At 35.4% G+C, this 27,145-nt stretch overlaps 1 protein-coding gene across 4 annotated transcripts in view; it reads left to right on the top strand.

Annotated features, from left to right (window-relative positions):
* LNPEP (leucyl and cystinyl aminopeptidase) overlaps positions 1-27,145 on the top strand; it is a 76,069-nt gene that overhangs the window by 8,659 nt on the left and 40,265 nt on the right. For all 4 annotated transcript variants that reach the window (XM_081131392.1, XM_081131393.1, XM_081131391.1 and 1 more), the window contains exon 2: positions 23,740-24,580. In XM_081131392.1, coding sequence (XP_080987518.1) covers positions 23,740-24,580 — 841 coding nt within the window. The remainder of the gene's footprint in view (positions 1-23,739; positions 24,581-27,145) is intronic.

Genomic DNA, 27,145 nt, shown 5'->3' with positions numbered 1-27,145 from the left:
AAGTTTTTTAACTTTAGATCTTCAAAAGGTAATTGCTGCATTATAGATTTGCCTGAGAGATTAATGAGCATAAATATTTAGGCATCATTGACAATTTCAGTTGCTTTTTATAGCTGGATCTTTCTAAGAGGTATCATGAGGATTGTCAAGGACTGTGGGACCTATATTACGAAGAAAGGTTTTAAAAAATATTATGTACAAGTTTAATATAAATATAAACATCATAAATAATTTAGCCTAGGAAAGGAAAATAAAATTGAAAATTAAGCTCAAATAATTTTATTTCCCCCAAGAGGATGTGGGCTAACTTTTAAGTGACAAAAAAGAGGCATATCTCACCATTGTCGTCATGATAAATATAAGGACAAAGGGAGCAAATGCTATTCTTTACTGTTTGTCTGTATTCTTTAGTCCATGGGATGTTGTGTTCCACTTGCTAACTTCATGCTTTTTAGATGTCCTCTAGCCAGAAATTTAACTAGAGTATTTTTTTCTGTAGAATCTACAATGTTTTTGAATGCCAATTGTTCAGTAGAAATAAGTGGTTGTTATTAGAACTTTGTACATTATTGTAAATTTTATTTTTCTTTTGGTTTAATATTTATTCCATTGTGGATTACAACCAGAGAAAATAAATACAGGAATATATTTATTGGACTATATTGTACAAAAATTTTTTTAGAAAAGGAATGCTTTGGGCTCAGTTCTGTTTTATGGAAACCAGAAAAGCCTGGGGTTTAAATCTACTTATGTTTTTTCTTCTTTTCCCGATTTTTTTGTTTCTTTTTAGTGTCTTCCTTTTTAAATCATGCTAATAGTTTTTCTTCATCCCTTATTTTTATCACCAAGACTAAACAGAACAAACCAAAATTAGTTTTCCCTGTTCCATTCTTCTATTGGGGAGTCTGGAGTGGGGGTCAGAGAAAAAGCCTAAGTGAATATTTTAGTACAGATTCTTCTTGCATACCATTTTAAACTGCCTAATTAACAAGTGTTTTTAAAATTTGTTTTCAACACTTCCCCACTTACCTCTTTTTAAAAAGAGAATAGTTTTTAAAAGATACTCCCCTAACTTGTGCCAAGCTTTGTTCTTAAAGCTGGAGTACAGTTGTGAATGCAGCATAGTCTCTGTTTTTGAGGAGCTTATAGTCCAGCAGAATTAATTTTTTAACAAGTATATGACACATAAAATAGTGCATTCTCTTTGAAAGCTGTCTGGCTTCAAGAGAAGCCATCTTATACCACTTTCCTTAGATACACTTGGTTTTGTACTTTTATTCTTTCATTTTTGAGATCTGTCATGATGATAGATCTGCCATCTATCTGTCTCTCTGTCTGTCTACCTACCTATCTATCTAATTTTTTAAGTACTGCAAGGTGTAGCGTAGTAGAGAAGAGTAGTTCAGATGGCTGCATTCAGATCCTGGCTCCTCATACACTACCTCTGTGATGCTTAATTAGGGATATTAGCAAGATGTTTTACTATGTTTAGGTAAAAAACTAAAATGTACACAGAAACTCAAACTTTCAATGTTACTAGCTGAGGTCTAAGATATATGGTGATTTGGCATATTCCAGCCATAATGAGATTTTCAAAATTGGAGAAGAAAAGGTATTTCGTGCATCTTGTTTATTAAAGGCTTGAGGCCAATATAGGAGGATTCTTTCCATTTCATATTTATTAACAGTTATCATGCATGCCTTTGTAACACTTTGAGGGAAGAGTTGTGTAAGAGTAGAGGATCTGTTCATTTCTACATTCAATTTGATTCTGGCTTGGATGTGTTTTTCTGGTTCCTTTAAGCAAATATAATATGCAACACCTCATTATTCATACAAGTAGAACTTGTTTCAGTCTTAGATTAGGTATTAAATATATTTTGTCTATTAGGTGGGGTGAACTAGTTAGGAATGTAAGACAAAAAGGGGCAGTGTTAACATGAAAATATAGAATAAGGGTACTTCATCAACTGGTAACAAGGCCTGCATTTCATAGGCATCAGGAATGCAAACAAACATATCTGTGTTTAAATTCATGCCCATTTTGCTAGGTTTCCTCACAGGAAGCTAGTTTTACTAGTGAATTTGTACTTCTGCTAGTGACTGTGACAACCTTATTTTATTATTATTTTTGCAGAAGGATTGTAACTTGGCAGCAACTTTTGACTCTGAGAATCTGTTATGAATCATGGTAATTTGCCTGCTTACCTCCATCTTGCCAGGAGTCTCCAGAACTCTTTCTTTTTTTTTTTCTCTCTCTCAAAGATAATGCTTTCAACTTCTAGAACATACCGGGTAGTGATTTTGACCAAATAGCAAGGTGAAGAATGAAAGGAGTAATCCTTCAAGTGGCTAAATGGAAGGACTGCATGGGAACAAAGTAGAGGCTTTGCTCATATTGGGCCCCAGTTGTTCCTGGGAAACCTCAGGGTTAAGAAGATAGTATTTTCTCTCAAGACTAAATTATTGGAGTCCATATATCTGCCCAGAGATGCCCAAAGAAACATAAATGGTTTTGAAAGCAGAGGTACCACTTGTTTAGGACTCAATTTTCTAAATGGTTAAAACCACATGTTGAGCTCTGTATAAATATGTACATCCTTGTTCAGCTGAAAACCATCAATTGCACACATCAAATAAAAACACAATTCTCTTGTATTTGGTTGCTTCTAGAGTTGCCACCTAACATAGTGTCCCACACATATTAAATGTTCAGTAAGTGTTGTCTGAGACTAATGATACTTCAGATAACTCTGAAACAAACATTTAAATAACAATTTTGTTTGTTTTCTTTTAATTTAGAGGTTTTTTTCACCCCTAAGTAAAGTTGAATTTCAGTGCTCTTTTCCTTTTCTATTAATTTCTCTATAGCAAATAGAGTAATTTAAATCACTTTTTTGGGGAATATTCTTATCAGTGTTCATTCAGCTTTTCACTGAAATGCATTTTGAGTGTTTGCCGTGTTTCAGACACAGCAAGTGCTTAGCACAGGGAAGATAATGCTACATAAGACATGGCTTCAGTGTGTGAGGGAAAGAAGATGATGGTTAAAGGGAGGGAATATCTTATTCTCAAGCATTTTCAAAATCAAAATTAAAGAATGACCTAACATTTTCCTTCTTCCTTCATAGCTAGAGAGCTGCTGTGCCTTTGAGACCAAAATGGTGCAGTTAAATCAGTTTCTCTTCTGGCAGTGCTGTAGGGCCTTCTGGCTGACCTGCTGCTGGGGTGCTTTTACCCTTCATTAGAGAGAGTCCAAACAATTCCCAAGCCAATTAGACTCAACTTTGAAAAAGGAATTTCCTGATATCCTAGAATTGATAAGGCATGAATTGATCATAGATAAGCATCCATGTGACCTTATGGAAAGAGAAAGGAGGTGAAACTACATCATTGCTTGTCAATTAGGCAAAGCCATTGAGAGACAAGATTGTTAGTTGATAGAATAACCAATGGTATTGTCAGTTACAGTATGAGCTGGAATGCGAAAGCATGAAACTAACGAGGAGGAAAAAATGTCAATGTTTCTGTCCTAATGTTAATCAAAGGATAAAAATTAAATGACATTTGGAGAAGAACAAAACCAATACAACTTCTTAGTGACTACATAACATAAATTATGGTGTGTGAACTGTGAAGACATTAATTCAGCATCTTCCCTCGTAAACAAACAAACAAACAAACAACCCCTTCCATTTCCCCCCCTCTTAGTATATTCATGGAGTACTTATATGGAACCAGAATATAGGCAGTATATTAGTCAACTCAGGCTGCCACAGCATAATACCACAGACTGGGTTGAGTGGCTTAAACAACAGTAATTTTATTTCCTTACAGTTGTGATTTGTTTTTTCTGATGACTCTTTTCCTGGTTTGCAGATGGCCACCTTCTTGCTATGTCTTCACATGCCTTCCTCTGTGCTTGAAGAGAGAGCTATGATGTCTCAGGTGCTTCTTATAAAAACACCAGTCCTGTCAGCCTCCCCCTTATGACCTCATTTAACCTTAATTATGTCCTTAAAGGCCCCTACTTCCAAATACAGTCACACTGGGGGCTAGTGTTTCAACATATGAATTTTTGGAGGGGGTGGGGCAATGGGCCTCAGTTCAGTCCATAATAGGCAGCTTTCATTTTGGATGATTTGTTTACTTTAAGGAAAAGAAGATTGTGTTTTTCCATTGGAACAAATTATTGGAGTCTACATTCCTGCCTGAGGATGCTCAAAGAAGCATATATGGTTAATTTAAGTTCATTGATTTTTTTACTGGACCCCGGAATCCAGGATGATCCAAAACCCCTTGACTCTTCTTGCCCTGCTAGAGGGTGGTTCAGACCTTCTATATTTATTTTCTTTATGTATTTATATACTTTTTCAAACAATGCACTGACACTTCCATTTTTGAATCAAGATGTCTGAAGAGTTTGGGAATTTTTTCTTTATCTTTGAAGGCAGAATTATGCTTCTCAAACTTTTTGTTCTCAGAATGCCTTTTGTACTCTTAAATATTTTTAAGAGTATACATACATATCATATGGATACATCATAGTGTGGACCCCTATAAGTTTTTATGTGGGTTATTTTTCTAGATATTCGCTGTGTTAGAGGTTAACACTGAAACAATTTTTAGAATATTAGTTTATTTCATAACAATAAAAACCTTTTATATATTAACATAAATAATATTTTAATGAAAAATAACTTTTTCAAAACAAAACAATTAGTGAAAAGCATTATTGTTGCAAATCTATTTAACTTCTGGCTTAATGAAAGACAACTAGGTTTTCAGATTTGCTTCTGCATTCAGTCTGTTATATCACATGTCATGTACCTATGGAAAATTGCACTGTATACTCATGAGAGTGGGAGTGAAAAGGTCAAATTACCTCTTATTATGAAAATAGTTTTGACCTTGAAGATCTGCTGAAAGGGTATCAGGGATTCTTACATCTTGAGAACTTTTACTTAAAACATTAAACCTGCATTTTACAGGGACTGGAGAGAAATACCTTAGGAGTCCACAGCAGGTAGAAAGTGGAGCTGTTGGAATTGGGCAGGTTTCTTAAGATAGATCTAGGTCACAGGAGAAGGAAGTGTTCTAGCCAGGCATATCTGACAAACCATGTATCAGCTGCCTTGGTTATTTGAGGATTCTACAGTTATTTATTTCAGCCCTGGATGGTTCTAAACTAGGGAGGACACAGGATTTTGGAAAACTATTTAATTACTTTTAAAAAAGAATTGAATTTTATCTATTTTGTGTTTAAACTTTAAGAGTTTTCAACCTGCTGCCCCTCTTTTCCACAACCCCTCTCTCCAACATACACATAATATAGAGACATCATTTAACTTCTCAGGCCTTTAGTGATTTCTTAGACTTACCTTATTTTAATGAATTAAAGGCCTACATGGTTAAATTCAATTATTATCATTTTTTTACTACTTGTCCTGATCTATGGAATCCAGAATGATATAAAACCCTTTGTCCCATATCTGCACTGCCTGCCATAGAATGATACAAATCTTTAAGAGAACTAGAATCAGCCCTCTTTTTTTCTGGGGTATTTAGGGCCATGAATGACTAGTATTGATCTGCTTAAAACTGTCTTCCCCCTTGAAAAGATATCTGCACCTCCATGTTCACAGAAGCATTATTTATAGTAGCCAAGATATGGACACAACCTAAGTGTTCATCGATGGATGAACGGATAAAGAAGTTGTGGTATGTATACAATGGAATATTACTCAGCCTTAAAAAACAAGGAAGTCCTACAATTTGGAACAATATGGATAGACAACCTTGGAGGCATTATGCTAAGTGAAGTAAGCCAGAGAAAGACAAATACTGTATTTGTCCTACACGTGGAATCTAAAAAATAACACTAAAATCCAAAAAAGACACCAAACAGAAGAAGAGAACAGATTTGTGGTTACCAGAGGCAGAATGTGGGGAGAGGGGCAATTGGAGGAAGGTGGTCAAAATGTACAGACATCCAGTTGCAAGATAAATAAGTACTAGGGATGTAATGTACAACATGATGTCTGTAGTTAATACTGCTGTATGATATGTAGCAAAGTTGTTATAGGGTAGATCCTAAGAGTTCTCATCACAAGGAACATTTTTTTTCCTTTTTACTCTATGGGAGATGATGGATGTTAACTAAATCTATTGTGGTAATCATTTCACAGTACTCTATATCAAACCATCATGCTGTACATCTTAAACTTACACAGCGACGGAGGTCAATTATAAGTTCAGCCAACTGAATTAATGTTCTATAAAAGTAGGTCACAAACCCAACCATCCTAATTCATATACATTTAAAGTACCTTGAAATACTAACATAGAGAATTAGCTCTTCGCGCTGTTGATGGTCATAGTAAGCGTGGGGAATATTTTTAAACAGAAGACCATTTATGATTTCTTTGTGTGAGTGAACAAAAAGTAATTGTGGAACAAAGGCCTGGAGTCTGGCATGTGGATGTACAGTAATTGTTCAAATGAATAAGCCTCTCACATTGGCCTCTGTAGAATTAAAATCAGCATGCTGAAGCGTTGCATATTCCTGATTCTTGGCGGTATATTTTTTACACTTAAAGTCAAAGCAAAACAAAAAACTACAATTTGTCCCTCCCCCATCCCCATTCCTAGGCAAACATTGACATTCTTTCTTTCACTATAGGTTAGTTTACATTTTCTAGAATTTTATGTAACTGGAATCATATACTGTCTTTTTTGGCCTGGCTTTTTTCAGTTAGCATAATAATGTTGAGATTTGTCTATGTAATATCAATATTTACTTTTTTTTCTTTTTAAAAATTGCTGAATAGTATTCTATTATATGGATATACCAAATTTGTTTATCTGTTCTCTTAATGGACATTTGTTTTGAGTTATTATAAATAAAGCTGTTGTGAACATTCAAATACAAGTCTTTGTGTAGACATTACTTTTTGTTTCTCTTGATTAAATACCTAGGAGTTGATTGGTTGGGTCACCTGGTAGCTGTATATTTTAACTTTAAGAAACTGCCAAGTTTTCCAAACTGGTTTTTCATATTTTCATTAGCACTATATGGTAGTACTTCTCCACATCCTTGCCAAAACTTGATATGATTAATCTTTTTAATTTTAGCCTATCTAGTGGGTTTGTAGTAGTATCTTGTGTGGTTTTAATTTGCATTTCCCTGAGGACTGCAGATGTTGAGCATCTTTTTGCGTTTTTTATTTTTATTTTCTTTTTTGTCATTAGTTCATCTTCTTTTGTGAAATGTCTATTCAAACCTTTTGCCCATATACTGAGTTGTAAGAGTTCTCTATGTATTCTGGATTGACTTTTACCCAAAGATACAAATATATTTGTGTAATATATAACATATGTATTATATGTATTACACAAACATGTATAATTCTCTATATATGAACACTAAAGATATTGCTGTATGAACTTCTGCCCTACATATGTAATATGTATTTTTTTTCTAGCTGGTTTCAGAGTTTTTCTTTACTTTTGTTTTTTAGCAGTTTAATTATTTGTTTCTTGGTTTGGTTTTCTTTGGGCTTATTCTTTTGTTACGTTCATTGAACTTCCTGAATCTGTAAATTTATATCTTTTATTATATTTGCAAAGTCTTAGACCACTGTTTTTATTCAGATAATTTTCTGCCCCAGTATTTTTTACATGTTTGTTAGTCTTTTTGACATTGTCCTACAGGTCTCTGAGGCATTGTTCATTTTTTCCTCCATCTTTCTTTTCTCCCTGTTATTCAAATTTAATATTTCTGTTTATCTTTAAGAAATGATTACTCTCTGATATGGGAATCATAATTAAAATTGAACATCAGTTGAACTTATAAATCCCCTGAAAAATAGCTGGAGTAAACAGCTGCTTTGAAACTTGTTTTCAACGAAACACGGGCTCAATGAATAAATCTGAACTAAAACTTAAAAGAAAAATCTCATGCAGTATTATTTGCTGCAAATTTTAAATTGTTAATTGAAATGCATTTTTAAGCAAACTGGCCAAATTATGGGGTATGAGGTGTCATTTCCTATATTAGTGCTCTTATCAGCCAATACACTGAGTTCTGTGTCCCAGCAAGTAGCAGTGTAGTTATTTTTTTCCTATGATAACCATATGTTGAAACTATTCTTTGTAAGAAGATGGGAAAGTAATATAATGTGTTAGAAATATTTGCATCAAAAACACATTTTAAAAATTAGTAAAGTTTTATTACTGAACTAGAAAACTCTAATATTAATACAGATTCTCTCATCCCAAGTGTGATGTTTTACTGTATTTACTACAAGGGAAAAGGAGACAGCAAGTATATTTTCTCAAAAAATTAACTATAGCACAACATGAGGAATTTCTTTAAAAATATAATTTTTTCAGTCATATCTGGTCTCTGTTTTGTCTGAGATCAGGATGGAACCATGTTGCTCAGTCTTGAATTGTCATTTTGTCTGTTCCTTGCAATGATTTTTATTCTTCTGGTTTGGTCTTAGAGTTCTTGAATTCATTTTATTATAAAATGTAAAAACTCATTTTAAAAAAACATAGCTCTCTTTGCCCTTTTTAAAGGAAAGGGATATCTAGTTTACAGTAATGACTTGTAACATAGATTTGCTATTTCAGTTGATGAGTGCTTGGACAATGTTAGGATGTTCTGTTATCTGAAAAGGACTCATTTAAAAAAATTTGTCTACCTCGGTGCAAGAACAAATAACTTCTCTGAGGTTACTTAACCATTTCCTGTAAGTCTGAGAAAGTAGTTGTTTTCAAAATCACCGACTCAATTTGGGGAGAACTAAGCTGAGCAATTTTGTGGGTAAAATTCACTCATTGTTTCACTTCCATCTTCCTGTAGAGAAGTTAAAATTTAAAAATTTTAAAAAATCTTTTTGGTTCCAGTCACTTTTACTAACCAGCTGAGTATCTTTAGACAAAAAGTTAATTGTTTTATCTATAAAATATAAAGGTTTAGAGGGTGTCTAAAAAAGCTTCTAGTATTTTAGCAAAAAACGAAAGTTTCAGTAAAATGGGCACACATTGTGTTTGTTGTATTTGGGCAGTTTCGTAATCTTAATGAGAAAGGTGGGAAAGTCCAATTTACTGCCCATGATGGAATAGTAATACAGTGAATGAAATTGGGTAATATAAAGCAGCACCTTTTGAGTACCTACTAAGTGCCTGGTTGAGAGAGTTGTGGAAACCACAGTGTCAGTGTCTGAAACACTGTGGTAGTTGTGTTAATCTCTGAGGCCTTCCTAAACCTCCATGCAGCTAACTCTTCAGGTCTGACCTAGAGGTGGCTCTATGACCACCCCTGCTCCAGAGGCTATGAAACATTTGCCTGGCAGGAGGTACCTGGTTTGACACTCCTGAGCTATTTTAAGTCATATCACATGGTGTTGGAGGGTTTAGCTACTACAGTGAGAAAAATTTGGGTTTGGAACTTGATTGTGCCACTTACTAACAAGTTCTTTAACCTCTTACACTCTCACTTCTTCATCCATAAAATGTTGTGGGGATTAATTTAAATGAGCTCACACATGTAAAATGCTGATTAATAATACAGAAAGCTAATAATTATTGAGCACTTACTATATCACAAGCTCTACTTTAAAGCAGCAATTTAAAACTCTACTTTAAATCTTTTACACATCTAATTTAATTCTCACAATTCAATGAGATAGGTACTGTTATTATCTCCATTTTACAAATGAGCAAACTGAGCTTAGAAAAATAAAATAATTTGTTCAAGATTACGCAGGAAATGGCAGAAAATATCTCTGGTTCCAGAGACATTCTTAACTACTGTGCTGTGCTCAGCCCATTGTTAGCCTTTTAATTGTAGGCATTCACTGGTCAGTTGGCATCAGAAAATGTCTTACAGAGAACATTGTTTAATTTGGAGGTTTGTTAAGTGGACATAGGTTAAAAGAACGTCCGCCTTGTTTGTTGAGGTAAAACATTTCCTTCCTTTACTGAAAGAAATGACTCCTCTTTTATTATTTTATTCTTGTTTTACAAGTTAAGGTCTGTATTAAACTACAGGTGTTTATTTGTTTCCTTGATTTTGACATTTAATTCTGTATCTGAAGCATTTCACGGCAGATTCTTTATGTGCTGCAGCTCTTGTCTTTGTTGATACTCTCCTTGGTCTTTGGCTTTCTCTAGCAGAATGCCTTCTTTTCCTCTTAAATGTTCTCCTTGACAGGTATTTAAAATAATGTGCTTGATAGCTGCAGCATTAAACTAGCAAGTAGTTCATCTTCTTTGCCTCTTCCTCCCAGCACTAAAATGTTGATTTTGGCTCATAGGGATACAAAACTGCACAGAAAATAGCTGTGATTAGACAGAGGAAATGTAATACAGTGTAGAATTTGAAGATGGTGGAAAATTTATTGACTGAATGATTTAGTTTGGTAAGGTAAAATCAATGTCTATGTAATGCTGCCCTTTAGGTTATTTCAATTAGAAAATGTTGAGCATTATATAAATTTAAGTTGCCTTCTTACAAATTGTAGCTGTCATTTGATATCAGTTTTATTGTGTAAATGCAATTATAGCAAATGAGCATGACCTTTAGATACACTTAATCCCTAGGGATATTTTGAGAATAGTTGTAGTGTCTTTACAGTCAAGGCAGCCACTTGACAAATGTGTTAGAAGGCAGATGACTTAAAATGTAAAACCTATATATATTAAAATCTCTGTAAAGAGATAGAATTATCTGAAGTTACCCTGTTCCACACCGGCTGAAGTCCTCCCTGGACACCACTGGTGCTGATTCTAAAAGAAAGCAAGAATCCAGAGTTGTTGCCCGTGTTTCATTTGGTATTTATGGCACAGAAGACAAAATAAGGTTTCTGGACTCTTCTTATTTTATGACTTTGCTGATAAGTGCTGTGAGCAACATTTAAGCATCATCTTTTACAGTAAAAGTTGTAAGGGGGAAATCTGTACTGATGGATCTTTAAGAGAAGTACTAGATTGCTTGGCTGAAAAGTAAAAGATATATTTATTTGCTTATGATTTTGTAGCTCCTAACCTAATTACTTAATACATTAACAATAAATTCTTTATTAACGTAGCACTGCATAGTTTGCAAAGTGTTGTGACCTGCTTATTTGACAATGATAACTTAAGCAGACAGGCCCGTTATTATCCATTTTACAGTGAGAAAACTGAAGTTCCAACACACACTTAAGTGGTGGAGCCAGAATTAGGATCCTCAGTTTTTACTTACTACACTTCATGCTTCCTAAACCATAACAGATTTAAGTTATGTACTGACTTTGAGAAAAGAAGAGGAAATGTAGTAAGAAGTCTGAAGAATCCTTGTTCAGTAGAGATGAAATGCAGTGACTTAGAACCCATAATCACTGAAGTAACTACTAAGCCATGCCTCACAGCAGGTGTTAAAAACACCTTGGTAACCTCTTAGCTAGCATATTAATTTTATCTTATTACAAGCTTCAGTAAACCTGGGTTCAGCCCTCAGAGAGTTTATGAGCAGACATGGAGATAATTTTCATTAATTAATATTTCCTTTTAATGTATTGAGTATTGCTACTTTCATTTCAACTTTTCAACATTTGTTGCAGGCTTCTTCCCTGATAGGCACCAGGGATACAAAGAGAAATGAAACAAGAGCCCCTGTGTGGAGGAATTATCTGAGTGTGAAGCAAAATTTATAACTGTAGTTTTCTTATGCAGAAATTCCCTTCCCTAGGGTATACCAGGCCTTGAAAATTTTCTAAACCTTCTCTCCTTCAACTTACAATTATTTAATAAGCGAAAAGTGACCAGGATTAAAATGTACCCATTATTCTAGAAAAGTATATGAAGCAGGTTTTCGAACTCAGTATTTCATTCTAAAGTAAAAGGCTCTATAAGCACGTAGTATGCACAGCTTCCATTTCCAGTTTTGAGAGGCTGCCAGTGAGCGGTGTGTAGTGTGGAGAGAGGTGACTCATAATTTGGGAATGATTGTTTTGATCTCTCCGGGTAGTTTCTGTAGAACATTGGCAGGGCGACCAGCATAATTAACACTTCGAAGTCTAATTATAAAAACAACTCTGTGACAGTGGCTACCAAGAAGCAAGCCTGTACTGGATAATTTTCTAACTTGGCAGAATTACTTTAGAATGATGACTAGATAATGTCAAGTTTACTCTAAATCAAGCTTTTCCTAGATTGTCCAAAGAGTTACCATAGGGAGGAAATAATACTTGTGGACGTCTCACTGGGTTATTTTTTTTCAGGGCCCATCTAAGCATTTCTTTATTGCAGTCCTTCTAACCTTTTCATCCTAAAACAACAGTTAGGCATCTTAATGTTTAGGGGAGAATAGGGGAAAGGGTCAGAGTAGAACCTTTTTTCCAATAATAGTTGAATTGATTTTTAAAAGGTGAAAGAAACTAGGGATTTCAAAACATTACATTGGATTAGTATAATTAAAGAGGGAGAAAAGACAAGCCTGTGGGCTGAGGAGAGTGAAGATGGTGGGAAAAGGGTACGACGATGAAGTGGCCGCAGCAGCTAGGCATGCTTGAGAGAAACTGAGAAGTTTGCAACATGTGTGTGGTCTCATACCCGTCAGAGGCGAGCAGGAACTGTGGGTGGTTGTGTGTCCTTGAGGGATTTGTGGATATGCGGCTGAGAGCCAAGGACGTATTTAGTTAGTTTATATATAGGTTTGGTCATTGGGTCACTGAGATTCAAAACAAAGGTGCTAGCTGTGGAGATGGTTTCATATAATTGTAACCTGAACTGCAGGATGACTATTTCTGCAGAATAAGCCTCAGAGTTGTGATTACCCTAAAGGAAGTAAGCACTTTAAGTCAAATGCTTAAAAATGAGACCTTTTTTTCCTTTTGAATTTTCCTATTGAGAAGTACTCAATTAAAATTTTAAATGGACACCTAAAAGGGTTTCCCTTTTTAAGAAAAAGTATGCAAAAATCTAAATACAGAAATAGACGAGTTAAGTACAGTTTTTTGCTTAGGAATCCTCTTTTACTTTTGAAGAGATCATAAGAGGTTCCAAAGGAACCTCTCTGATTCATTTTAAAAGCTTGGATTTACAAAAAAATTTCCCTAGATTTTTATTTAAGAGTAGGGGGAGAACATATGTATTTCTAAATTTGAGTATAACTAGCATTAGCACTAGCTAAATGATTTTGTGTTTGACAGATAGCCTTGAAAGAGGGACAGGTATAAGACTGTTGGGCTTATTAAAGAGGATCTGTCTGTAGGCCCAGGAATCAATTCTGATTCGTCTCTTAATGAACCTAACTAGACTTTTGAGGAGATGTGAAAAATTGGTCGTGTAGATCTGCTAAGACTTGATTTATGTAGGTCAATTTCTAGGAGAATATGATTTAGAGCCAATAACACTGCCTTTCTGTCCTTCAGTAGCATTTTTTGCTTTGTTAATTTTCTGTTGTTCCTCTGTTTCATTAATTTGTGTTGTTCTTTATTATTTCTTCTACTTAATTAGGTTTAATTTGCTATTTTCTAGATTTTTAGGGTGGAAGCATATCATTGATCTCAAATCTTTTTCTAATATATGCACTTAAAGCAGTAAATTTCTCTCAAATTTTGATTTATTTCAAGTATTTTCTAAATCTCTTGTGGTTTATTCTTTGACTCATGGATTAGACATTTATTTTCTATTTTCAAATATCCAGGTATCTAGATAATTTACTATTATTGATCTTTTTATTGTTTCCATTGTCAGAAAATGTAGTCTCTAAAAAAACTAGGTTAGTCTCTTTTGAAATTTATTGAGATTTATATTATCGCCCAGCATATAATCCATATTAGTGAATGTTTTGTATGTATTCTGCAGTTGTTTGGTGTAATATTCTATAAATGTCAGTTAGGCCAAATTGGTTAATAGTATTGTTCAGGCATTCTATGGCTTTACTTATTTGTTGTCTACTTGTGTCAATTATGAAGAGAAAGACGATAACATTTTTAATTATGGTTGTGTATGTTTCTATTTATTGCTTGAGTTTTACCATTTTCTGTTTTATGAATTTTGAAGCTCTGTTTTTAGGTACATGCTCATTTAAGATTAGTATCTTATCCTGATGAATTTCTTCTTTTATCATTATAAAATTTCATTCTACTTTGTTAACCTATTTGTATATTTAAATTTAAAATGTATATCTTATAGATATCGTATAGATAGTACATACTTGAGTTTTCTTTTTTTTTAATCCAGTGCGACAGTCTCCACCCTTTCATTGGAATATTTAATCTACTTAGTTAATGTAACTGGGGTTTTGTTTAAGTCTGTCATTTTGCCATTGTTTTCATTTGTTCCTTTTGTTTTTGTTTCTCTATTAATGCCTCTTTTTGGGTTAATTGGGTGTTTTTTAATATTTAATTTTATTTCCTTTATTGGCTACATAGCTATACATCTTTTAAATTACTTTTTCATTCATTACTATAAGGCTAATGATATGTATTCTTAACTTATTGAAGTATGTTTATAACCAATATTGTACCCCTTACATTTTACACTTGAACCCTTCTCACTTTCTCATTTTTCCTTCTCAGTTCATAAATATAATTCCCCTTATTTGCCCTCTCCATTCTTTGTGTCTTATTGTCATTATCATTTATTTTATATATGTTAAAAACTAACATGTTATTCTTTCTTTAAGCAGGTAATTTTAAAATACAGTCTTTTAAGGAAATTTTAAGAAGAATAAAGAACATAAACTTTTGCCCTGGCCGGGTAGCTCAGTTGGTTAGAGCAAAATGCTAATACACCAAGGTTTCATGTTGTATCTCTGGTCAGGACATACATAAGAAGCAACCAATGAATGCATAAATAAGTGAACAAATCAATGTTTCTCTCAAATCAATAAATAAACATTTTTTTTTAAAAAAATAAACTTTTATTTTTAATAACTTATTCATCATTTCTGATATCCTTCTTTCCTTCCTAAAGATCTGAATTTCTTTCTGGTATCATTTTCCTCCAACCTGAAGAACCTCCTGTGTAATTTTTTATAGTGCTCATCTGCTTGAGATGAATCTATCGCTTTCATTTATTTGAAATGTCCTTATCTTGATTTTTGAAGGATATTTTCACTGGATATAGAATTCTGAGTTGGCAATTATCTTTTTCTTTCAGCCTCTGAAAAATGTTGTCTGTCTAATGTTTTTCCATTTTTTCTTTTTTATATAAGACATTGTTTTCAGATTCCTTTAAATATTTTTCTCTTTACCTTTGGTCTTTAGCAGTTTGACCATGATGTAGCTAGGTATGATTTTCTTTGTATTTACTGTTTTTGAAGTTTGATGAGTTTTTTGGATCTGGTAAATAGTATTTTCATCAAACTTAATAAAATTTTAACTCTTATTTCTTCATTTTCTTATGTATGTGTTAGATCATCAGATATTGTCCCACAAATCCCTAATGCTGTGTTCATTTTTCTTCAATCCTTTTTTCTTTTTGTTCCTAAAATTGGTAATTGCTAGTGATCTGTCAAATTCACGGACTCTTTATTCAGCTATCTCCAATCTACTAAGCCCATTCTGTAAATTTTTCATTTTAGTTAGTGAACCCTTTCAGTCCTAGAATTTTGATTCCCTCCCCCCCTTTTTTTGTAGTTTTAGTTTCTCTGCTGGGATTCCTACCTGTTCATATATTCTCTTTTATTGTTGTTATTGTTGTTTGAACACATTTTTCTTTACTCTTGAAACATATTTATAATAGCCACTCTAAAATTTCTACTAAATACAATATCTGGGTCAACTTAAAGCCTGTTTCTAATGACTTAGTTTTTTCCTGTGGGTCACATTTTCTTGTTTCGTTGAGTGTCTAGTAATTTTTTTATTGGGCAGTGTTGATAATACATTATTGAGATGTTGAATTAAAAAAAATTCTTTATAGAGTGTTGGCTTTTGTTTTAGTAGGCAGTTTAGTTACTGGCTGATCACGTTATGTAAGCTTGGTTTTATATTTTGCTAGGGCAGATCTGTGGAAGGATCAAGGTTTCTTCTCAGATCCCTCTAACATAGCAAGACTCATCCTCTAAATTCTGTATCCCCTATGAGTTTTATTAGGACTTGGTTTTAGACTTTGTTAGTGCGGAGATAGAGTACGCCTTATTCTTGGATGTGCTTTTGCTCCTAAAGTGAAACCTTTCTAGTGTTTCAAGTTGATGCCCAGAGTGCCAATGAATTCTCTTTGTTCAGACTGGGTTATACTGCCAATGTATCCTATGGTGCTTGACTTCTAGTTTTTGTATTCTATATTAACCTTCTTACATCCACCTTTTTGTAAGCGTCATATAGTTATGACCTGCATTGGTTAAAGACTTTAAGGAAACCCTGTACAAACTTTTATGGTCCCCCCTCTGCATAGTTCCCCCCTCTCTGGTGCCTCGTCTCTGCCTACCAGCCCTGCTCTGCTTGCACTCCAGCTCACTGTACTACAATTGGAAATTATCCATAGGCAGAGAACCAGAGCAAATGTGGGCTCACCTTTTCCTTGTCTCAGAGGTCACATTCTTGCTCTGTCTGTTATCCAGTACCTCAAAGTAGTTGCATCATTTTAATAGTTGTTTACAAGAGGAGGAAAACTCTGGTACTGATTATTCTGTCATATTGGAAGTACAAGTCTCCCACAGCATTTTTATATGTGTTGAAATTAACTGTAGTGGTTTCATAAAAGGGAAAAATAAATCTTAGTCTCTCTTATAGCTAAAGAGAGTAAAGCGAGCTTATGGTGCTCATGAATTGAATCTTTTCTCTCTGATCTTCCTGACTCTTAACCCTCGGTCATCCATTCACTTCTGTCTTCTCTCTTCAGAAGGGGGAAGAGGGAACAGAAGAGAGAAGGACCTTACTTGGATCTTGAATCCTAGGTTATGACCTTGGACCTGTCAACTGGAAAATAAATGTGGTTTGTGAAAAAGCACTATATATTAGGGGTAAAAGTAGGAATGCATGTGAGACTTTGTTTGTGTTTTATGACACTGCTTACACATTGAGATTTAAGGAAACAGGATGTGTCAGGGAAAGTGACTACTCAGAACATCCTCAGAACTTGTTCTCTCTTAATGACTGCCCTTCAGATTCTGGTGAGATGATGATATATCTAAACTTGTAACAACATGAGCATTGGGATTGAGGGTGGGTGGAGAATTTTTGTCAGATTAGAGCTAGCTATTCAAAAAAAAGTTACTTTTTTTCTAAATTCTAGTCCTTTTTAATCTTAAATGCCTTTAAAATAAAATCTCTTTTTGATGGAAGAGGAATGCTCATAGGCAAATAGTTACTTTATTTGATAATTAGTCATCACTTTAGAAATTTAATGAAGTTTCCATTTGGAAATAATCTAGAAGATTTAAATGCTGTCTCATGCTTGGAGTTTTTAGCTCTATTTAAATGTGTCATTGGGGCCTCAGAAGATTAATCTTTTATTTTTAGAGTCTGATTTGGTTGCTTTATTACCTAATTGAATATAGTGAATCTTGTATCTGCCCAAGAAGCCTTATTTTGATTAGACTTATTCTTACAAAATTGTTTTGGCTTGTTGATTTGGAAATACACCCCATTTTCATTTCTCAGAAAATATGATGGTAGTTTGAAGGGATTAAAGTCTGTGGGAAGTTTGCTCCTTTTAATTCAAGTTGTTCACCATGTTTGCCATAGTTTTACTTTTTGTTATATTTATTTTATTATTATTTAAAAATATATATCTTTATTGATTTCAGAGAGAGGAAGGGAGAGGGGGAGAGAGAGAGAGAGAGAAACATCAATGCTGAGTCATTGATCGGCTGCCTCGTACACACCCCCTTCTGGGGATTGAGCTGAAACCCAGGCATGTGCCCTGACCAGTAATCGAATCATTACCTCCTGAATCCTAGGTCGATGCGCAACCACTGAGCCATTGCCTGGCCGGGCTGTCAAATTTTTTAAAAATAGAACTTCTCAGTTAATCACTTACCTTCTTGCAGCACCCTCTATGCATTTTCCCCTTAGGTTCTCATCACATCCTCCCTACGTATTTAACTCTGAACTCACCACCTTCTTTCCTCACTTTTAAAAAACTATTTTATTTATTTTGTATTGTGGTTAAATACACATAACATGCTTTCTTTTCTTTTAGACCTGGTATAGTAAGCACTGCTAAACTACGTTTATGGAGACTGGTGGTGTGACATATTCCACTGGGCTTATTACTGATCTTCCCAGGCATATTTTGTCCTTGGGCCACCCTTCCCTGGTTCTCTCCCATAGCATCTGTCCTTTATTTTTCTCTTCAAGTCACCTATGCCTTTGCCACAACTGCCTTTGGCTCTGGGCAGATGGCCTTGCTTCCTCTGTCACAGAAAACATGGAGGCCCTCTGCTGTTCACATCCTCAGCTCTCCATGTTCAAATACATGCTTCTCCATCTTCACCTCCTATTCTCCAGGCTAGGAGGAAGACAGTGCCCAGCTCCCATCAAGGCTAGTCTCTCTACTGGAGTTCTTGTGACGGTCTCCCTGTCTCTCTGGGATACAGCATTTCCTCTGGTCTGCTTCTCCATCTCCACGTTTTGTCATTCTTTACTTTTCCTTCCTCATAGAAATACATGCTTACGTTGTCTCTTAAACACAAAAACCAAAAGGATCTAACTTTTCTCTATGCCATATTTTCTTTCAATTCGACCCTATGTTATTTCTCTTGATACACAGCTATGTACCTTGAAAGAAAGTCTGCAGCCCTTGCCTTCCCTTGTTAACTTTCCATTCTTTCTTTGGGCCACTGAAGTCAGGCTTCTGTTCCCATTACTCTACTGAAAGCACCTCATGAAAGTCACTGGTTCCCTCGTTGCCAAATCTAGTGGCCTCTTAAGGCCTCATTTACTTGACCTTGCTAAGACAGCAGCTTTTCAACCTTTTCATCTCATGGCACACATAAACGAATTACTAAAATTCTGTGGCACACCAAAAAACATTAAAGTGGTACCTCAGTTTTCGAATGTACTCCATTCCAGAAGACCGGTCGAGTCTGAAATGTTCGAAACCCGAGGGATCCACAGCTGACAGCTGGGCCTCAGGATCCTGCCCTCAGCGGAAGCCCTGTGGCGAGGTTGACTTCTGAGGCATGTTCGAAAACCGAAGCATTTCCTTCTGGGTTTAGGGTGTTCGTAACCCGAAATGCTCGTCAATGGAGATGTTGGAAAACCGAGATACCACTGTATATTTTTTGCCAGTCTGGCAAAGAAAATAGCTATAATTTTAATTCATTCACACCGGATGGCTATTGCTGTGTTGGCTGTCGTCACTTTTTAGTTTGACAATCTAAGGGAAAACATCAGTGCCCCTAACTAAATAGTCAGGTATTGACTGCATGCTTTATAAGTCCTGGCAGCACACCAGAAAAATCAGTTCTAAGACATTAAATACTGACCACGCCTTTCTTCTTGAAAACCTCCCTTTGCTTTCTGGGGTGTTACTGTCCCCTATTTTCCTGCCTCTAATACATTCTACTTATTCTCCTTTGCTGCCCCTCTTCCTCTGCCCACCTCTTTAATGCTTGTGCTCTCTGACTCTTATTTTCCTTTCAGTAGTCTCACCCATCTGCATGATTTTCATTATCATGTAACTAAAAAATTACATGAAAATTCCTAAATCTGAATCTTTCACCCATATCCCTCTTTTGAGTGCAGACCCACATGATATCATCCTTATAACAGTCCTATAAAATAGTAATGTTTTTCACATTTATAAGTGAAGAAATTGAAACTAAAACATGTTTGGTAACCTGTTTAAGATCAAGCATTCAGTGGAAGAGCCAGGATTTTAACCTGTCTAAAGTTAGGCCTTTCACTCTGTAATATGCTATTAATCAGATATCTTCACCTGACTATCTGACAGATATATTAAATATGTCCTGTCCCATACCATGCCATCTCAGAACTTTATTCTTACTATTCCCCCCAGTAAATCAAGAGAGATAGTATGAAAACCAATATTCTCAATCTCGATGAATGGCATCTCTTCTTTTAGTTATCCATGCCAGAACTGTGTAGAGCATTGATATAGACTTCCCTCTCTCTCCATCCTACAGGCCTGTCCAGCTCAAGCTGATGCCAGACAGTTCCTGTGTAATTCTCCCTCTTTAACATGACTTGTAATCATGCCCTTCTTTTTACTCGCACCGCTCCTGTGACAGTTGAGAACTTTATACCGACCTGGATTGCCATTATTGTGACAATCCAACTCATTGCTTCTCCCATTATCTGAGATAAAGAACTAAGGTTTCTTGTTTTTAAATTTTTAATCTGTTGCAGAAATGTTGTAGGCATATAAAAAATGAATCATTGGAAAACTGAAATGAAAAATGATGTGCAAAATATAAGCTCCATTTTAAATTCGATCGGCATGAAATTACTCTGAAATTTCTGTAGATGTTTTCAAATACTAGTTTTCTATGTATATCTTGTCACAGACAGATAAAAAACAGTTTGTGGATTGGCACTGGTCCATAGACAACATTGAGGAGCACCAGTTAATGGTTTCTGATGAAAAGAAATGTCTTCAGTTTTCTCAGATTATAACCACATGGGCCTATGTTATTTAAAACTGAAATATTTCAACTAGGACATTCTTTGCTCTTGGCTTGTATATGTGGATTTAAGAGGTTTTAGAAAATTTCCTGTTTTTTTAGATTCCCTCTTTCAGTATGAATAAATCCCATGTGAGCAAGGGGTAGTCATGTGTTACATACAACTTAATGCTAAGATTAAAGTTTACCGACTTCAGAATCCAAAGCAACATTTTCTTAAATAGGCTTGAAGTGCAGTCTTCATGAGCTACCTGTAATAAAAGTGAATTCATCTGGTTTGATATATTTAACTTGATGTGATTGCACATACATACAAAAGTTTGTTTCTAATGTGCAGTAAAATACAGCAGATGGGTTGATGTGTTCCATTTATGAAAGATTAAAGTTCTATATAGGTATTAATCTGACTGGGTGATAAATAATACAAGTTATCTGGATTTGGGCAGGTATCTGATTTAACCCTTGTCAAAGATTTGAAGTTAATGGATTGTGGACAGGAGATGCTAAAATGGTCAAACTGTGGATTGCCCCTTGGCTTTAACCAGGGCATGGCTTTGGAATCCAAAAACCCAAAAACGAATTTCTAGAGGGATAGATGAATTCAGGGATGAGAATGATCTAAATATTAAACTAAGATCATACCTAGAGTTAGTTTAGAATTTTATTAAATGAAACAATACTGCCGAGACCCCATTATTGTCTATATCAGGTCTGACACAGAACAAAACACATGGACAAATACCTAAGATAACGTAATTTTCCCATATTAGGTTTTAAAAAGTCTTAAAAGGCCTTTTAGGCATTTTAAAATGAAAAGGCAAATTAAGCAACTAATCTGCAGCACTGCCAGGTACTAAAAAAACTACCACTGAAAATTTCTACCCATTAAGTGTTCATTCAGACTTAAAAAATTTTTTTTAAGTTTTACTACAGCAATATTTGCTGTTAATTAAGTAAATGACTCCCAAACTCAACTAACTATCAAAACAAAATTAAACTTTGTCACAGAAATTGGGGTGCTCTAGAAAGTTTAGGAGACTAAATTCCCAAAGCAGGACACTATAACTATCACCCTTCTTCCATTTCCACATCATTCACAGGAGATGGATAGATGGCAACTTGCTAAACTCACCCTTAGAAAGTGATTAAAAGTTTTATTAAAAGAAGGCTTTTAAACTAGCGTAGCTTTTATGAAGTTCAGGATGGAGAGGTAGGAAAAGTCAACCTAATTGTGATCTCTTTGCTCCCCAAAGCAAAAAGGGGGTAAGATACAGTGAAAGAAAATGTATTTTTAGAGGTAATAAAGGAAAAAAGTAAATAACTTTTGTTAATTTATATTGTAGCAAGTTAAGGAATAACAGGTGTTCACCAGGTAGACTGGGATGGAAGGGAGAAATGATGACATTGCAAGCAAAGGGAACAGAGGAAAGAAGGCATGTGGAGGCTAGCATGAAATAGCAGCCTGGCTTGTTCTCAGAGCAGAAAATAGTTTGGGATGGCTGGAGCACACTCAGCAATGGAGTGTCTAGTGTCTACCTTATCATGAGAAGGCTTCAACCAGTGCTTCTCAAACTTATGGCAACTTAAGTCATCTGAGGATTTGTAAACATTCAGATTCAGGGAAGAACTTGAGAGTCTGCTCTTCTAAAAAGCTGCAATTTTGAGTAGTAAGACTATAAATTTTATCTTAATTTTTATTGATACTTTGTTTCATGGATTATGAGTTGCCACTGTTTAGTTATTTAGTGTTTATTAAATAGGACAAAGTACATGGCATTTCTGTTAAGCTAGATATTAAGTAATTTTATGTAAGTTTTGCTTTGCTGATGAAGAAATAATACTCTTTGCAGCTTCATTGCCAAGTACAAAAGAAATAAATAATTTATACATAAGCTCTCATCCTTTATTGAATTAGTTGAGTAGGGCTATGCAATATAATAATGGAAAGAATCTAAAATTTGGTATCAGATTTTTAGAACTGAGCTCGTCTCAGTTTTGTGACTAAATAACTGTGACATTATGAAGATAAATTAACCCCTCTTTCTGTTGTTTTTTCCTCTTGTCTGAAATAGTTATAATACTTGCCATTTTACAGAATTGTTGTGAGGGTTGGAAATGATGTGTATGAAGTACCCTGTAGGGAAAGGTTAATGGAGGTTTCAATGACCAAATTTTTGGAATCCCTTAAAAGCTAAAACTCTATGATTCTTAACGAACATTGAATGATCTGATCCTAGGAATTATTGATCTGTGTGTGATTATTTACCCATCTACTTTTTTAGTGTTTTTTTCTCAGTGACTCTTAGCAAGTTGGGGAGTATGGATCTTTGTAGTTTATAAAAGCTGCCACCACTACACAACCTCAAGATCCACTTATACTCATGGTGTATATAACATGGTTGTTACAGAGGACTATATGTTATGTTTCTGAATGCTCTGGAAGCATGAGAAAACAGGTTGGATTATAGTTTTATCTTGTTTTTACAGTTCTTTTGTCTTATTTTTAGTATATCTTGATTATAGAAATTTTCTATATTATTTGCCACTTTCTGTTCGCTGTGGAATAGGAACATCCCTCTTCCAGGGGGAAAATAACCAGCCTGTTGCTTAGCCATTGTTTCAGCCTGTAAAGGGTGTACGAGTGTGTGATCCTCCTTAGGGAGAATGGAACTCAGAGGAGCGGCCCACCAAGGCCCTAAAAGCAGGAATTCTGGGGTTCTGGTGCCAGGACCCCAGAAGGGGTACATGGACTGTAGGTAGGCACATCTCTTTGATCTTACTGACTCCTCATCTTGTGGGGACAGGAACAGCCATAGTCACACCAAAGCAGGGCCCTCTAAAGTTCAGGACAAGGGCCCAAGTTATTGTCCAGGAGTGTATTAAGGAAGTTAGTATTTAATCAGTTACCTTTTTTTGGTACTAGCCTGTTTATTTAGCTTTCTTATTTCATGACTGTAGTATATTTTTATTTATGCCTGAGTTTTTAATGGTTACAAGAGTTATGGCATATTATTTAGTTCAGTAGCTCTGAGATGGAAAGAAGTCTTAGTGATAAAAAAAATTCTTAGGTTAAATGTGGTTTTGCTAGTAGACACTTTATTATGAGCTTTTCTTCCTAACTGTCTTGTCCTTATGTTTCGGTTTTTCAGACCGGCTTCCGCTCCCCAGGAATATGATTGAAAACAGCATGTTTGAGGAAGAACCAGATGTGGTAGATTTGGCCAAAGAGCCTTGTTTACATCCTTTAGAGCCTGACGAGGTGGAATATGAGCCCCGGGGCTCTCGGCTGCTGGTGCGGGGCCTGGGCGAGCACGACTTGGAGGAGGACGAGGAGGACTGCGAGTCGTCGGCGAAGCTGCTGGGCATGTCCTTCATGAACAGGAGCTCGGGCCTGCGGGCCAGCGGCGCCGGCTACAGGCAGAGCCCCGACGGGGCCTGTTCGTTTCCCTCCCTAAGGACCGTGGCCGTCTGTGCTTTTGTCATTCTGCTTGCCATTTCTGTAATAATGGTGATTTATCTACTGCCCAGATGTACTTTTACCAAAGAAGGCTGCCATAAGAAAAACCAATCAATGGGACTAATTCAGCCGATTGCAACAAATGGGAAGCTGTTTCCATGGACACAAGTCAGGCTTCCCACTGCCGTTATGCCACTGCACTATGAACTTAACCTACACCCAAACCTAACCTCAATGACATTCGAGGGTTCTGTGGTGATTTCGCTTCAGGCTCTTCAGGCCACGTGGAATATCATTCTTCACAGCACGGGCCATAATATTTCAAGAGTGACCTTTATGTCAGCAGTTTCAAGCCAAGAGAAACAAGTTGAGGTCCTGGAATATCCATTTCATGAACAAATTGCCATTGTCGCCCCTGAAACCCTTCTTGAGGGGCACAATTATACCTTGAAGATAGAGTACTCGGCAAATATATCTAGTTCTTATTATGGGTTTTATGGTATCACCTACACAGATGAAAGTCATAAGAAAAAGTATGTAGCCCTGTTAAGTGATTCTGTTTCTTTGCTCTTTGACAATTTCTGCAATATGGATTTTTTTGCTCACACCAGGGACATTAACAGCAATTTTTTAAAATTTAGGATGTTATGTGTGAAAGAGTAGCATGGTGATTTGGAAGAATGTACTTTTTCTTTCATAGTCAAAACCTTGAGTATATATCGTATATCATGGTGGGGGTGGGGGCATGCTGATGGAAGGAAATGGATAAAGATTATATCTATTACAGTCTTTATCGCAAAACTTACATTATTTTGAGTTTTTTTATATCTTATAAGATGAATCTAGTTTTCTGTCACCTTACAAGATCTCTGGGAAGCAGAGTAAAGAGGGGTATGGATTATTCTTTAAGACCCATTTTTCTAATGTGTGGAACTTTTAGGAGGTGCTTAGTGAGATGAGAAAGAGGGTGTTAAGAAGTGTTGTATGCTTACATATGTCATTTTTAGTATCTTTAATCTTTGCTGGTTTATTTTTTTTAAATGCCACTGGCTATTTTGAATTTCTGACAGAAATTTTTTTAAATCTAGGAGAGACTTAATTTGTTTTGTTTTTTAAGTGACTCAAAACATGAAAGTATTCAGCTCCCTATTTAGACTATATATTTTGCACTTTAATCTTAGTATTCATAGCATGTAGTTTGAATTTCCAAAAAAATGCAGTGCATACTGCATACAGGTTATTCTTAAGCAGCAATAATGTCAATTCTCTGTGTGCTCAAAGTCCTCATTAGATCTGTTTCATGCAGCTGGAGCGTTCTCTCCTATTTCTTTGCAAACCAGTATGCGAATTACTGATGCCATTTGGCTAATGTATGCTGATATTTTGAGAAAATTAGAAATGAATATTTTAAATCCATTTGAGAAAGTTTTTTGATTCCTTTTAAATGGGGAGACAAAAAGCAGGCCTGCAGTACTATTCAGTTAAGTAATTTTCCTCTTTTCTCTTTATGTAATACTTTTAAAATAAATTGCATGCTGACTCTTCGTGAGATCTGACATTAAAAGCAAATGTATAATTGCAATGGCAGTTAGAGCTTACTGGCTGTACTCCTCCTTCGATAATCTCTATCATCTCTAGGAATTATAGGATACACATAAAAACAGTGTTTTTAGTATGCAAGTAAACGTACAAGGCAAATCCTTTATCATCTCTTCCAATTAGATTATTGCCCTTGGAGTCCCTCATACTTTCTACTATATGATGAGAGGGAAAATGTTATGTGGCAGAATAAGGGAATTTTTGATTTGGTCACTTGTTGACTCTTGCCATGGGCTGGATTGAGTTATGGAAAATGCTAGAAAAATGGAACACAGTTCCTTAAAATTAAGAAATAGAGTATTAGAAAATAGTATTTCAAATTCTTAAAATAAATTAGTCTGTGCAACTCTGCTGTTACAAAAAATATATAAATTCATTAACCTACCTGGTTAGGTAAAATGAATATCCTACAAGAATGTATAGCTTACAAAATAAAAGTTTAGCAGATTATTTATACCTTTGAAAATGTCTGAAAACTATAATTCAAAGCAACTTTGGGGTCTCTTCCCCACTTTTAATTTTGCTTAGTTCTATTAGAGAAGTTTTTTTGTACTTTTTACCCCCTCTTAGGTATAATAAGAATAAATATTTAAACAAGTAGGTAGAGTAATTAAGGGATGTATTTCTTATTGATTGGAAAAGCAGAATATATGTACATGCCAAACATGTATGGACACTGCTTGTGGTAGGGGAAGGTTACCAGTGTCATCTAAGACAGGAAGATGGTCAATGAATCTAGAAGTTGTTGATGATAGACTTAGGTTCTAGATAACAAACTGATACTAAAGGAACTAGTAAACAAATTTAGGTTGGGGATGTGTTTTATTTGTTTGTCTTTCAATCTGTCAGTGTCTTTTGCTTGAACTCTTGAAGCATCCTCTTAACTGATCTCCTGGCTTCTAATCTTACCACACTTTCCCCCTTCCTCTTGCCTCCATCTTCCACACTGCTGCCAGACTCGTATTCTAGAAATACAGATCTGACCATGTTGGTCTTTATTTTAGGATCCTTTAGTGGTTCCTCATTTCTAACAGGATTTAGTTCAAGATCTTTCAAGATCTGGCCCTTGTTTTTTTTCACAGCCATTATGATAATAATAGCCCATATTTACTGAAAACTGAAGTTCTAGAAACTGTTCCAGGCATTTTATATGTTTAGTTGTTTATCCTATCAAACCCACTAAGAGTGTGATATCAATATTTTATCCATCCAGCAACTTATGGCTAGCAGGGAGCAGAGGGGCAACTTAAACCCAAGGTCATTTTAACTAAGAGGCCACACTCTTGACCATTGTGGGGTACTGCCTCCCTAGTTCACATCTCTTTTGTTTTATCCATTGTTATCTCCAGTGCTTTAAATTCTCTTACCTGACTCCCAGCTAATTTCATAATTGTCTTCAGCACTACTAGAGGTAGCACTCAAACTACAACTAGTGTTTCTGAAAGCACATGTGTCACTAATACAAGATAAGCTTCAATGTATTCAGCGTAGGTAGGGTA

Source organism: Miniopterus schreibersii, assembly GCF_964146895.1.
Source record: "Miniopterus schreibersii genome assembly, chromosome: 3".
NCBI classification, from domain to species: Eukaryota; Metazoa; Chordata; class Mammalia; order Chiroptera; family Miniopteridae; genus Miniopterus; species Miniopterus schreibersii.
Note: the sequence above shows the minus strand (reverse complement) of the source record. Positions and strands in the feature narration are given on the sequence as shown.